The sequence below is a fragment of the Geotrypetes seraphini genome, chromosome 1 (genome assembly GCF_902459505.1).
Source record: "Geotrypetes seraphini chromosome 1, aGeoSer1.1, whole genome shotgun sequence".
NCBI classification, from domain to species: Eukaryota; Metazoa; Chordata; class Amphibia; order Gymnophiona; family Dermophiidae; genus Geotrypetes; species Geotrypetes seraphini.
This window is the reverse complement of record NC_047084.1, coordinates 120,171,277-120,186,363: the sequence shown is the minus strand read 5'-3', so window position 1 is coordinate 120,186,363 and position 15,087 is coordinate 120,171,277. Positions and strand designations below refer to the sequence as shown.

Genomic DNA, 15,087 nt, shown 5'->3' with positions numbered 1-15,087 from the left:
GGTCCCTTCCATTTTTCTCTTTCTGTCTCCACTCCTTCCCCCATGCTCTGGTATCGCACCCTTCTCCTTTCCTTCCTTCCTTCCTTCTCATCCCTTGGTCTGGCATCTGCTTCCCTTCCCCCATGCCCTGAGCTCTTTATCCTCTCTTCTTCCATCTCTACCTCTTCCTCCATTCTCTGGCATCTCCTTTTTCCTTTCCCTCCCTCCTTTCTCCCTGGTCTGGCACCTCTGTCTCCTTCCCTTCCCTCCTCTCCATGGCCTGGCATTTCCTTTCATTCCTTTCCCTCCCTCTTTTCCTTCTCCCTCCCTCTCCCCAATCGGGTGCAGCATATCTTTCCCCCTCCCCTCCTCCTCTCCCTCTCTTCCTTTGTACCCTGCAGTCAGCAGCTCAACTTAAATGTAATGCTCTTGACAGCATCAGGCCATCCTCTCTGCTGGGTTCCGCTTACTTCCTGTTTCCGCGAAGGCAGGACCCGGCAGAGAGGAAGGCCCGATGCTGGCAAGAGCAGTGAATTATGAACGTTGCTGCTGCTGCCGGGAACAAGTTCTTGACACCGGTGCTGGCCCTTGGAGGAGTCATCGGAGCACCCCCTTATGGACTGCACCCAGGGTAGACTGCCCCCTCCCCCCTTGCTATGCCACTGTCTGTGACCTTTCTTGTACCTCCCAACTCCCCTCCTCCAAGCTGCTAACAGCTTGCTACCATGTTAGTCTTCATGGCCCCCATATTCCTCTCTGAGCCTGTTCCATCTGAGACCCTCTGTGACAGCCCATCTCCCACTCCAAACCCACTTTTACTTTGTCTGTGCCTGCATGTATGTGCAAGAGAGCTGGTGTAGAATTCTCTGGTTTGGTTATCTGCCTCAGTTTCTTTTCACTGTGGCTGTTGGTGAGATACTCAAACCATGAGAATCGCTGAATCTTTGAGCTGTAGAGGCAGAGCAGAACAGCCAAGGACATGCCTCAGCTGTCTGTACAGGTCTGCAGGAGAACTCCTCTAGAAACTCCGTGGAACCAGGCATCACATAATTATAATTTGAATTATTCTTTGCTGCAGGCAATTGAGGCAAGTTTGAAGAATGGGGAGGGGAGGGAAGGGGAGGAGAGGGACTGATGCTGTACTTGGGAGCATTGAGATGGGGAGGGGGAGAGAGAGATACTGGCTGGACCAGGAGGGGAGAGATAAAGAGGTACCAGGATGCCAGGGAAAAAAACAAATTGCTTGTTTCTTTTTTTTTTTTTTTTTTATCAGGTATTTGGGCTTTATTTGTTGGAAGAGTGGAGTTTATTTGCCTTTTTTCACTTTGATCTTCCTCTGGTAGAATTCCAGCTCTTTTCCTTCCAAGACATAGCCGTCTGCACGTCCACACTGCCCAGGTCTAGAGGCTATACAGGCGAGTAGCTTCCCCTGCTGGAACTGCTCCTCCAGGAGGGTGTTGATTTTGGCTGTCTTTTTCCTCTCGTCATACTTCTTCTGAATCTTCTTGGATCTCTTCTTATTCAGGATTTCTTCTTCTTCAGGAGTCAACTTAGCTCCCTTTTTGCATCCAAGAGGCAAGGCATAGTGGGCCTCATACCACTGTCTGTAAGGGGTGCTGTCGATCTGAACAATGCAGTTCTTCACCAATGTCTTGGTTCTCACCAGCTCATTATTGGATGCGTTATATACCACATCAATAATTCTGGTCTTACGGGTGCAACACTCAGAGCCCCAAGAGAAGTTCCCAGCATCCAATCTTAAAGCTCGATATTTCTTGTTGCCACCTCGGACTCTAACTGTGTGAATCCGACGGGGACCAATCTTGGTATTGGTGGCGGGCCTCCCCAGCTCATACTTCCTCTTCTTGTGGTAGGGCTTCCTTTTGCCTCCGGTCTTGCGGTGCTTGTGCCAGTTGTCCCTCGAGATATCCATCTTCCGGCGGTGGGAGTGGGTGGAAGGCGATGTACACAGATGGGTTAAACACTGGTTGGCAGGCAGGAAGCAAAGGGTTGGAGTGAAGGGCCACTACTCGGACTGGAGGAGGGTCACGAGCGGAGTTCTGCAGGGGAAGGTACTCGGACTGCTGCTGTTCAATATATTTATCAATGACCTAGAAACAGGGACGAAGTGTGAAGTTATAAAATTTGCGGATGACACTAAACTCTGTAGCAGGGTTAGAACTGTGGAAGAATGTGAGGACCTACAAAGGGACCTGAACAAACTGGAGGAGTGGGCGATTAAATGGCAAATGAACTTCAATGTAGGGAAATGCAAGGTCATGCATATAGGGAAAAAGAACCCGATGTTCAGCTACCAAATGGGGGGATTAGTACTAGAGGCAAGTAACCTTGAAAAGGACTTGGGTGTGCTGGTGGACACAACAATGAAGTCAACAGCACAATGCGCAGCAGCCTCAAAGAAAGCAAACAGAATGTTGGGTATAATTAAGAAGGGTATTACAACCAGAACGAAGGAAGTCATCATGCCGCTATACCGCGCGATGATACGACCACATCTGGAGTACTGTGTCCAATATTGGTTGCCGTACCTAAAGAAGGACATGGAGATACTTGAGAGGGTTCAGAGAAGAGCGACAAAAATGATAAAAGGTATGGAAAACCTTCCATACGCAGGCAGGTTAGAAAGACTGGGGCTCTTCACCCTGGAGAAACGAAGACTCAGAGGAGACATGATAGAGACTTACAAGATCATGAAGGGCATAGAGAAGGTGGAAAGGGACAGATTCTTCAGCCTGTTGGGAACTACAAGAACAAGGGGGCACTCGGAGAAATTGAAAGGGGACAGGTTTAGAACCAATGCTAGGAAGTTTTTCTTCACTCAGAGTGTGGTGGACACCTGGAATGCGCTTTCAGAGGATGTGATAGGTCAGAGTACATTAAGGGGATTCAAAGAGGGATTGGACAAGTTCCTGAAGGATACGGGAATTGAGGGATAGAGATAGAGGTAGAGATAGGATTACGGAAGGGTATAGATAGAAGAATAATGGGGATTGAAAGGTTTTAGACAAAGGATCACTTAATAATAATAATAATAATTTTATTCTTATATACCGCCATACCCAGCGAGTTCTAGGCGGTTTACATTAAATTAGATTAGGATCCGCATAGACTTGTAGATTTACAACAAATTTATAGGATTTACAACAACTGTAGCCAAAACTTGGCAGATGAAAAGGGAAATTTACAACAAGTTTAGCCAACTTCGTAGATGAAGAGGGCAGAATTACAACAAATTAATCGGATTTACAACAGATTTGGTCAGACTTGAAGGAAGTGGGAAGGAGAAGCAGGGGGAGATAGGAGCTATCGTGAAGGAGAAGAGTCGGGTAGGGGGCCTTGAGATTATCTGAAGGGTCAGTTAAGGGTTTTGTTTGCTGAAAAGGTGGGTTTTGAGTGATTTTCTGAAGTCGAGGTAGGTGGGGGCCTCGAGTATCATTTGGGCTAGCCATGGGTTCATCTTGGCTGCTTGGAAGGCGAGGGTTTTATCAAGGAATCTTTTGAGTTGACAAAGCTTTGGCGAAGGGTATGCGAACAGCTGAATTCTGCGGGATTTCTTGTTGGTGCAGTGAAGATTTAAGTGGGGAGTGATGTATCTTGGCGAAAGACCATTTATCGATTTGTAGCATATGCATGCGAATTTGAAAAGAACTCTGGATTCGAATTGCAGCCAGTGAAGTTGGTTGTAGTATGGGGAGATGTGTTCCCATTTCTTCAGGCCATAGATGAGGCGAATGGCGGTGTTTTGGATCGTTTTTAGTCTCCTGGTGGTTTTCTTTGTGGCGCTCAGGACCTGATGGGCCGCAGTGGGAGCGGACTACTGGGCGCGATGGACCCCTGGTCTGACCCAGCGGAGGCAACTTCTTATGTTCTTATCTCTCAGAGAGAGAGATAATGGCTACTGGGGATGGGCAGACTGGATGGGCCAATTGGCCTCTATCTGCAATCATGTTTCTATTTGTATTGCTGGTTTAAGAAGTCTGCTGGCAGCCAGTCTGGCTACTGAAAAACCAGCCAGCCAGGCTCAAAACTCGGGGGGGAGGGGGGGTGTCTAAGGTCAGGGAAGAGTCATCCCTAAATGTGTGGAGAGAGTGTGGTGCAGTGGTTAAAGCTACAGCCTCAGCATCCTGACCCTTGTGACCCTGGGCAAGTCACTTAATCTCCCTTTGCCCCAGGTACATTAGACAGATTGTAAGCCCACCGGGACAGACAAGTAAATAAATAAAAATGTTTTGGAATGGTTGTCAAAGAGCTTAACACTGTGACCCTGCGATGCCAATATGGCATCCTAGTCTTTTCTTTACCCGTCTTATCTGAAAACTACATGGCTATGGGAAAATTGATGCGCTTCAGGGCGTAGGGGGGATATGACTTTGGAAGCTTATTCTCCATCTTATTTAAAGAATTAGCACCCAAATCACATAGCAGCAGCATCTGAAGTAGTCAAGGAGTGGAAAGGGCGTGACATTGAGCGAGTCTGAGAGTCCCTGGTAGTTAGGATTAGAGTAGGGATGAGACAAATTCTATGCCATCATGCCCCCCTCCTCACTGCCCCACCACTGGAGCTTCTCTGCTTTTGTCTTCCCAAACAAATACTCTATATACTTATATAAATATAAACTGAGATAACATTTTCCCCTAAAAAGGGGGTGGGGTGGGTAGGGAGCGAGAAATGCTAACTCGAATATAAATCAAACAATTATATTCAAGCATTCCTTTCCTTTCTCCTCTCCCATGATGACCAGCATTCCTTTGCTTCCCTCCTTCTCTCCCCTCCATTGTTACCCCCAAACCAAAAGAACTCCTGCTTCCTTCCTCCTTCTTCCCCTCCCTATGGACAGAGCAAGCTCCCCTCCCAGACCCACACTGTACCATCTCAAATTGGAGTACAGGTAGGGTCGCCAGATTTTCTAAGTCTTATTTTGGCCATCTTAAAACCAATTCCTTAGAATGCCAATGTAAGGTCCTGATCGTCAAAAATGAATTTAAGCTTACTGAAAAGGTTAGACTGAGTTTCCAGAGTGTCTTGTAGGAGGTATGGACCAGTAGTTACAACCCTGGATTTCCTTTCAGGCAGATTTGTAATCTATGCCTAGGCTCTCTGTCTGTTTGTAACTGATATTGTAATTTCATGTTAATTGTGATTTTAGCAGTGCTTTGGTACTGAACCGAAAACTGGTGTATTGAGTACATTAAACTTGATTAAACTAAGTTAGAAGAATGTACCAGTCATTGAATCGGTCTGTCCTCAGAAGATGCAACTTTGAATCATCAAGATATGCGTTAGGAGTGAATGACAGACGCTATTTCTTTACTAGCAAATAAGTTGGTAATACAGAAGCAGAGGCTTGGCAAAACCTGCTCCCCTCTGTCCCTGAGAGGCAGCTGCCTAACCAAGAAGATAAACCTTCGGAGCAAGAAGGAGCAATGTTTAAGGGCAGGAGAACTGTTAAAAAATGTCTTCTTTCCTTCCTTCACAGGGAAACGGGAGGAAATTATAGAGCGACTCCTCTACAGCCAGATCTGGTAAGCAGCCTCTTTCTCTATTTGGTTAGGCTGAATCCAATCTTCTTGTGATTGCCTGGCAACTCTCCATCTTATAAAGAAATGATGATGATTATAGTCACGCTTTGCATAGATTGTACAAGATGTACAGAGACACATAAACCGGTTTTTCCTCTTTGAAACTCGCAATCTAGTCAAAACAGAGATTAAACTCAATGAAAAGCACAGCGTTCAACAAACAAATATTTCTGTATGGATGTGTGATTGGCCTCCTGGTGAAGGCCCTGATGCACTATAATCATCGATCAAATCCTGGGGGCTCACTGTGGGGATGACAAATTGTCCGATTTGAAAATGGCGCTCATTGGGTTTCGCAAAGGTCTGCCGTAATCCCTCTGATCAGTCATTGGAAATCCAGCAGCCTCTTTTTCTTTTTCTCCAATTCTTTATTCTTTTTAAAACTTACAATAAGTGTAACAGTAAATACATCATTTTATACTCAAATATCACACTTAATATTCTATTAATGTCCATTACAGAATTAATCCCCCTCCCCCTAATCAATCACAATTTCCAACACGTAAAATATCAATCGTGAATCCCATATCTCTATACTAAAATTCATGATCATACCAGGCCTCCCCCCTCCCCCTCCCCATCCCGGATGTGCATTTTTAAAAGGAAAAAACAATATTTAGACATTACAATATTTTGTTAATGGCTCCCAAGTCTCCTGAAATTTCTTAAAACACCCTTTCTGAGTGGCTAATGTTCTTTCCATTTTATACATATGACATAAGGAATTCCACCAAAAACTAAAGTTAAGCCTCTTCCAATCTTTCCAATTCCACTCAGGTGTTTGGGGCAGAAAGCCTTTTTCCTTTTTCTTTTTTTTATGCGCACAAATGTTGTACATATTTTACACATGCACAATTTCTATCCCCATTACAAAAAAAAAAAGTTGTCTCGGCTCCCCTGATGATGGTCCCCCCGAAGACATCCCCAAACAAAATAAAATAACAGAGAGGCAGGAGGAATGCCAAGTGCATCTCAAGGAGGCAGTGCATGCAAATCCATCTCATACATATTCATTGTGGCTATCCTGATAACCAGAGCTACCATTGCCCTAGGGGACCATCTGACCTTGACCAATGGTTAGGATGGGGAGTGCCAGATGCAGTACAAATGACCTTTTTCTGGATACAGGACCTTAAAATCTTCAGAGTTGGCTCCAGTGATAACATCCATCATGTCTCACCCTTCTGTAGGAGCTATGAGTACTCTGTCTGTTGTATCCTCAGGGCCCAGCTGGCTGGGGAATAGAAAAAGGCTGATATTAGGATCAAGTCAGGGACCTTGCCACTGAAGCCACCAGACTGAGTGGTGAGTTAAACTTCAAGAAGATCATTAAAACGAGGAACATATAGTACATTATGTATTCCTGTACTTAGGAGAATTTCTTTACAAAGTTGGTACCTCAGAAGAACCACAGCTGAACTTTCCCAGAATGGAGTCTGGAAGCCATTCAAATCACTGGAGCTGGACTGGTCCTGAGCTAACTGTGAACAACTCCTAATGTCTGCTTCTCATTAACTGCAAAGACCTGAACAATCGGTCCTTTTGTGTGTCTCGGTTTGCGTATGCATGCCAGATTCCACTGCCTCCAGGATTGCACAGCATTCCTGCTTGCTTTAATGGGTGTCAACCAAACCTGTTAACTGAAACCCTATGTGCTGAGAGGTGAAAGACTGATATGCACGGATGGGAAGAGGGACCTTGGGGTCTGAGGATCTGAAGGCAACAAAACAGTGTGACAAGGCAGTGGCTGGGCTGTATAGAGAGAGGCATAACCAGCGGTAGCCTTCCTCTGGACCGACTCCATCCTTTTTATATAAGAACATAAGAACTACCACTGCTGGGCCAGACCAATGATCCATCGTGTCCAGCAGTCCGCTTCCGCAGCAGCCCTTAGGTCAAAGACCAGTGCCCTAACTGAGACTAGCCTTACCTGTGGTCTCCAGAATTGTGCACAATATTCTAAATAAGGTCTCACGAAATTTTAAACCATTCTTCTGATATGTGAAAGGAAAGCAGCCGGCAAGGGAGGAGGTAGGACCTCTGGATGAGGGAGACAGGAAGGGAGTGGTGAAGGAGGAAGATAAGGTGGCAGACAGACTAAACACGTTCTTCTCATCGGTCTTTACAAGAGAAGACACATCCAACGTGCCGGAATCGGAAAAAATCTTCAAGGGGGACCAAGAGGAAAAATTATCATGCATGGAGGTAAGCCGCGAAGACGTACTCAGATAGATAGATTAAAAACTGACAAATCCCCAGGCCCAGACAGAATCCATCTGAGAATATTGAAAGAGCTCAGAAACGAAACAGCGGAGTTACTGCAGCAGATTTGTAATCTATCCTTGAAAACAGGGGTAATTCCGGAGGGATCAAGATAAGAAAATTGGGTCGTTAGGTTATAGACAGGGGGTGGGTAAGCAGAGTGGGCAGACTTGATGGGCTTTAGCCCTTTTCTGCCGTCATCTTCTATGTTTCTATGACTGGAGGATAGCAAATATTACACCTATCTTCAAAAAAGGATCGAGAGGCGACCCGGGGAATTACAGACCGGTGAGCTTGACCTCAGTTCCAGGGAAGATGGTCGAATCTTTAATCAAGGTCAGTGTCAATGAGCATATAGAAAAAAAATAAACTGATGAGAACAAGCCAGCATGGCTTCTATAAAGGAAGATCATGCCAAACGAACCTACTGCACTTCTTTGAGGGGATAAGCGAACAATTGGACAAAGGTGACCCCATAGACATCGTATATCTGGATTTCCAAAAAGCTTTCGACAAGGTACCCCATGAGCGCCTATTAAGGAAACAGTGACCTGCTGAAAGGTAGTCAGCATGGCTTCAGGAAAGGAAAGTCGTGCTTGACAACTTACTTCAATTTTGTGAGGGAGTGAACAAACAAGTCGATAGCGGAGAACCGGTAGATGTAATATACTTGGACTTCCAGAAAGCGTTCGACAAAGTACCTCATGCGAGACTTCTCAAAAAACTACAAAGTCATGGAATAGAAGGGGATATACTAAGATGGATAGGAAAATGGCTGGAAAACAGAAGACAGAGAGTGGGCATAAATGGGAAGTACTCAGACTGGAAGAAAGTAACTAGCGGTGTGCCTCAGGGCTCGGTTCTTGGGCCTATCTTATACAATATCTTTGTAAATGACCTGGAAGAAGAAACGACCAGTGTTATCATCAAGTTTGCAGATGACACAAAGCTATGCCGGGCAATCAGGTCACAAAAAGACATCGAGGAACTTCAGAGAGATTTGAAGCAACTTGAGAGATGGACAGAAAATTGGCAGATGAGTTTTAATGTGGAAAAATGCAAAGTGATGCACCTGGGCAGAAAAAACAAGGAGCATGAGTATAAACTGTTAGGTATAACATTGGGGAAGAGCGAACAAGAAAAAGACTTAGGGGTACTGATAGACAGGACCCTAAAGCCGTTGGCTCAATGTGCAGCGGCGGCAAAGAAAGCTAACAGGATGTTAGGCATGATAAAGAAGGGAATCACGAGTAGATCAAGGGAGGTCATAATGCCGCTTTATAGAGCAATGGTCAGACCACACTTGGAATATTGTGTCCAACACTGGTCTCCATACCTGAAGAAGGATATAACACTGCTGGAGAAGGTGCAGAGGAGAGCGACGAAGCTAGTAAAAGGTATGGAGAACTTGAGCTACAAGGATCGCCTCAGAAAACTGGGATTATTCACTCTTGAGAAGAGAAGACTGAGAGGGGATCTGATAGAGACTTTTAAATTGCTAAAAGGAATCGACAAAATGAAGCAAGCTCACTCACCAGCAGGGGGAAAGGATGCGTATGCTTGTAAAAATCAAAGCTCGCCCCCCCCCATGATCACCATCCCCAATGAACATAAACTCCCCCAACACCACCCACACCTCTACTCGTAGGCCATCTCTAGTCCTACCTTAAAAGCCATGGTGGTTTAACAGCCTCTTTGGGCTGGACTGACCCCCCAAATGGCTGTTGCGCTTTCCGCGGGAGCTCACGAGGCTATAGGAGGTTGCGGCCGCCATTTTCAGATTGTAACAAGCATACGCAGGAGTGGCTCCTAACTAGGCCAATTCCACTCTCAGAATAGTTGCCTCAACCATTTTGATTGCAAAATCAGCACGGGCAAAGAGGCCATAGACCACCAGGGATTTTATGGTAGGTCCAGGGAGGGCCTATGGATAGCGGAAGGGGGAGCTTGGAAAAAAGGTGGTGGCACAGTGTACTGACACATAGCAGCTCTAAAAAGCCCATCTGTATGAGTCCTTGTTTGGATAGTGTGATCATATGCCTCCAGAAAAAAGGGGATGGATTGAGACATCCGGGTTTTACTTCCATTGAGAGCAATGGAAGTAAGGAGAACAGATTGAGACATCTTGGTTGCTTTCAATGGAAGTAAAACCCGGATGTCTCAATCCGTCCCCTTTTTTCTGGAGCCATATGGTCAACTAGGAGACTACTTCTTAAACAGAGTGAGCCTGTATTTTTTCATGGTAGACATCTGGGCAGTGTGACTGATCAGGAGAGCTGATCTATACACTACTTCAAACTTCCTGAGCCACAGAGAGAATTAACTAAAGGGGTTTATGCAGTAAAACACCCATAAAGCCATAAATCTTAATGTGGGCTTGCAAAATATGTAAGAAGCTTGTTAAAAAGCTACTTAACAAGTCGTACAAAAACATTTAGCGTATTTGTGATAAAAAAAAATCAGGAATAATGTGATCACACTATTTTTATGCTTGGAAACCTGAAAACTTATTATGAGCTTATAGCTCATAAAGGGCGCATTAAGTAACATTATCACGCCAAAGAGAGTGTGCTCAATTCGCCTAAAACGCCTAAAAACACATCTGTTCCTGAAATACTTAGGAAACCAACCTATGCAATCTTAGTCCTCAACAAACGATCTCTAGAACTGTTAATCACTATGTCTGTACTTTGTTAATTCCACTCAATCTGTAACATCTTTAATCATTGTAAACTGGGCGGTATATAAATTGTTATTATTATTATTAATTCTCTTAGCCTCTTGGTTTTCCTTGCTGGATTATATAAGTTCATAAACATCTGCCTACTGGGACAGTCCAAAGGCCTCCAAAGACCAATATCCTGTTTCCAACAGTGATCAATCCAGGTCATGCGTTCCTGACAGAGTCCCATAAGAGTATAATAGATGTCAAGCTTCAAGCAATGGATTTTTCCAAGTTCACCTTAATAGTCTATGGACTTCTCTTTTAGAAACTAGAACAAACCTTTTTTTTTTTTTTTTTTTAAACTCTGCTATGGTAACCACTTTACCACATTCTCTGGCAAATGAATTCCAGAGCTTAATTACATGTTGATTGAAGAAATATTTTCTCTGGTTTGTTTTAAGTGTACTACATAGTATCTTCAAAGAAGGGAAGAAGTGTCCTTACCGGCAGGCTGGCTAATCTACTGAAGAGGGCTTTAAACTAGAAGTGATGGGGCAGGGTGATCAAAGCCCTCAGGTGAGTATAAGCCCTCAGGAAAGTAAATCACTGAATATCTCTACACAAATGGGATAAGGGGACAATGCCTGGAAAGCAGTATACAGTATACTAATGCTCAAAGTATGGGAAACAAAACTCTGGATCTAGAAGCTGTGATGGAAGAAGAGGGGTTGAATATAGTGGTGATCATAGAGACATGGTTCACAGAGAACCATGACTGGGATGTAGTTATACCAGGCTATAATCTGTTCAGGAAAGACAGGGTAGGAATAAAAGGAGGAGGAGTAGCAGCGTTATATGTTAAAGAACATATTAAAGCCACACCATTGCAGGATCTGCAGGGCAAGGAAGAGGCACTGTGGATCAATTAGAAAAGAGGGAATGGTGAATATATTTACATTGGTGTGATATACAGGCCTCCACAGACGAAAGAAGTAGATAGAGATTTAATAGTAGACATTCAGAATATATCTAAAAAAGGGGAAGTCTTGCTAATAGGTGATTTTAACATGCCGGATGTTGATTGGGGTATCCCTATTATGGGGTCTTCTAGAAGTAGGGAGATCCTGGATTCTCTACAAGGAGAACTGTTCCACACAGGATGGGGGTCATACTGGACTTAGTGCTTATAAACGGGGAAAGTGTTTCTGATATTACAATGGGTGATCATCTGGCATCCAGTGATCACTGCATGGTACAGTTTAATATTAAGATGGGTAGAGAGAGGGCTCATTCAAAAACAAAGGTTCTAGACTTAAAAAAAACAACTAACTTTGTTCGGATGGGGGATTACGTCAAGAAATTATTGTCTGGATGGGTGGAAGGCATAGAAATTCGGTGGGCAAAACTGAAAGGAGCGATTGTAAGGGTGACAAACCTTTTTGTGAGGCAAGTAAGTAAAAGTATGAGGAAAAGAAAGCCACTTTGGTTCTCAAAAGTAGTAGCTGAGAAAGTAAGGAATAAGAGGTTAGCTTTCATAAACTACAAAAGATCGCAGAAAGGAAGACAGGCAAAAATATCTGGAAAAGTTGAGAGAGGCTGGTCGTGTAGTCAGGAAAGCAAAGATGCAAATGGAAGAAAAAATAGCTGACACGGTAAAACGGGGAGACAAGACATTTTTTAGATATATTAGTGATAGGAAGAAGTACAAAAGTGGCATTGTGAGACTCAAAGGTGAAGGGGAGGAATATGTAGAAGCTGATAAAGAAAAGGCCAAATTGCTTAACTGATATTTCTGCTCTGTGTTCACGGCTAAAGCGCTGGGAGCGGGACCGCAGAAGACAAATGTGAATAGGGATGGAGGAATAATAGACCCTGATCGATTTTCAGAGGGTTGTGTTCGTGAGGAGTTAGCTAAAATAAAGATAGACAAAGCGATGGGGCCGGATGATGTACATCCGAGGGTGCTGAAGGAGTTTAGGGAAGTTCTGGTGGTTCCACTGACTGACTTTTCCAACAAATCTCTAGAGTCAGGAGTGGTATCGGAGGACTGGCGAAGGGAGGATGTGGTCCCTTTCCACAAAAGTGAAAGTAAGGAATAAGTAGGGAATGACAGGCCGGTAAGTCTGACTTCTGTGGTAAGCAAATTAATGGAAACACTTTTAAAACAGAGATTGGTCAAGTTTCTGGAATCCTGTGGATTACAGGACCGGAGGCAACATGGATTCACTAGAGGTAGGTCTTGTCAGACAAATCTGATCAATTTCTTTGACTGGCTGACCAGAGAATTGGATAGAGGATGTGTGCTAGATGTGGTGTATTTAGATTTTAGCAAAGCCTTTGACAGTGTTCCACACAGACATCTAATAAATAAACTGAGTGCCCTCAGGATGGGTCCCAAAGTGACAGGCTGGGTCAGGAACTGGTTGAGTGGAAGACGAGAGAGGGTATTGATCAATGGAGATCGCTCTGAGGAAAGGGATGTTACTAGTGGTGTGCCTTAAGGTTCTGTTCTTGGGTCTATTCTTTTTAACATTTTTATAAATGATATTGCTGAAGGGTTGTTGGGTAAGATTTGCCTCTTTGCGGATGATATAAAAAACTGCAATAGAAGTAGACATGTCAGATGGTGTGAATAACATGAAGAAAGACCTGGTGAAGCTTGAAGAAAGATCTGAAATTTGGCAGCTAAAATTTAATGCTAAGAAATGCAAGGTCATGCATTTGGGCTGCAAAAACCAGAGGGAACAGTACAGATTAGGGAGTGAAGAACTTGTGCATAACGGAAGAGAGGGACTTGGGTGTGATTGTATGAGATGATCTTAAGGTGGCCAAACAGGCTGAAAAGGTGACGGCAAAAGCTAGAAGGATGCTATGTTGCTTAGGGAGAGGTATGGCCAGTAGGAAAAAGGAGATATTGATGCCCCTGTATAAGACTTTGGTGAGACCTCAATTAGAATATTGTGTACAGTTCTTGAGGCCGCACCTTCAAAAAGATATAAAAAGGATGGAGTAAAGGAGGGATGTGCATGACCTGACTTCCCTCCCAGGTCGTGTCTTTCAGCGAACCTGGGAACCGTATTGGACTACTATGACCCCTCTGGCTCGCAGTCATTTGCTTAACTGCTGACTTTTTGGTCTCGTATTTCTTTTGTTCAGATTGGTATGCCTGTTTCTTTAGGGTTATCCTTTGTACTGTTTCTTTGGATGGAGGACCCGGGGGGAAGGGGGGGGGTGTTTTGCGGGTTAGTTTTGGGTTGGGGGGTGGGTTGGGGGTTTGGGATCTGTGGGGACAAGGTTTCATGTGATAAAAAGTTGAGCTGTTTGCTTCTTGTATCATTGATGTGTTGCTGTTTTTTGCTTGCTCAATAAAATATATTTGACTATAAAAAGGATGGAGTCGGACCAGAGGAAGGCTACTGAAATGGTGTGTGGTCTTCATGATAAGGCGTATGGGAACAGACTTAAAGATCTCAATCTGTATACTTTGGAGGAAAGGCGGGTGAGGGGAGATATGATAAAGAGTCATAAGAACATAAGAATTGCCGCTGCTGGGTCAGACCAGTGGTCCATCGTGCTCAGCAGTCCACTCATGTGGCGGCCCTTAGGTCAAAGACCAATGCCCTAACTAAGATTAGCCTAATCTGCCTACATTCCGGTTCAGCAGGAACTTGTCTAACTTGGTCTTGAATCCCTGGAGGGTGTTTTCTCCTATAACAGCCTCCGGAAGAGAGTTCCAGTTTTTACCACTCTCTGGGTGAAGAAGAACTTCCTTATGTTTGTATGGAATCTATTCCCTTTTAACTTTAGAGAGTGTCCTCTCGTTCTCTCTACCTTGGAGAGGGTGAACAACCTGTCTTTATCTACGATGTCTATTCCCTTCATTATCTTGAAAGTTTTGATGCATTTGCTGGATGTCAAGTGTTCTCTCATACCTTGAAGTTACCAATGAGTTTCATGGATCGGATCTTCTTTTTGTTTTGACCAGTCATGCTAATAAAGGGAGACCAGTGTCTAAGGCCTCAATTTCTAGATGGCAATTACCTCCGCATATGTGGGCTATGGTAAGCCACTGATCTCACTGAAAGTGCACTCCACCAGAGGAGTTGCTACCTCATGGGCAGAGTCTTGGGTGGTTTTACCTGAGGAAATCTGTAGAGCAGCTACATGATCTAACCTTCATAGCTTTACTAGGTTCTACAGGGTGGACACAGCAGCCAGGAAAGATTCCACTTTTGGATCCTTCATTTTGAAGACAGGCTCAGGGGACCTACCCTAGATTCAGAGGACTGCATTCAGGACTACTAGACACATTGCACTAGAAAGAAAGATTAGGTTTTTACCTCGATAATCTTCTTTCTTGTAGATGTCTAGTAGTCCTGAACCCTTCACCTACCTTCTCCCTTAAGATCAGTGTAGATTTGGAGACTTCTCTGTCTATCAAATAAATTACCCCCCCCCCCCAAGCAAGACAGTAAAGTCTGGTCTAAATCATTGCTTGATAGCAGGACATGCAAGTAGCTGTGAGCTCTAAATAATATTAGTGCTGGTTGAACTTAGTTTTGATATCTGTTTTGATCAGT

The 15,087-nt window shown here is 44.2% G+C and overlaps 2 protein-coding genes across 3 annotated transcripts in view; one reads left to right on the top strand and one right to left on the bottom strand.

Moving 5' to 3' along the window:
• Positions 1-15,087, top strand: part of SPAG8 (sperm associated antigen 8) — a 56,470-nt gene that overhangs the window by 24,907 nt on the left and 16,476 nt on the right. For both annotated transcript variants that reach the window (XM_033937006.1, XM_033937015.1), the window contains one exon: positions 5,478-5,523. In XM_033937006.1, the coding sequence (XP_033792897.1) occupies positions 5,478-5,523 (46 nt within the window). The remainder of the gene's footprint in view (positions 1-5,477; positions 5,524-15,087) is intronic.
• Positions 1,286-1,912, bottom strand: LOC117356983 (40S ribosomal protein S8-like). The gene has a single exon (XM_033937028.1). It carries the CDS (start codon positions 1,910-1,912, stop codon positions 1,286-1,288), a length of 627 nt encoding a protein of 208 aa, XP_033792919.1.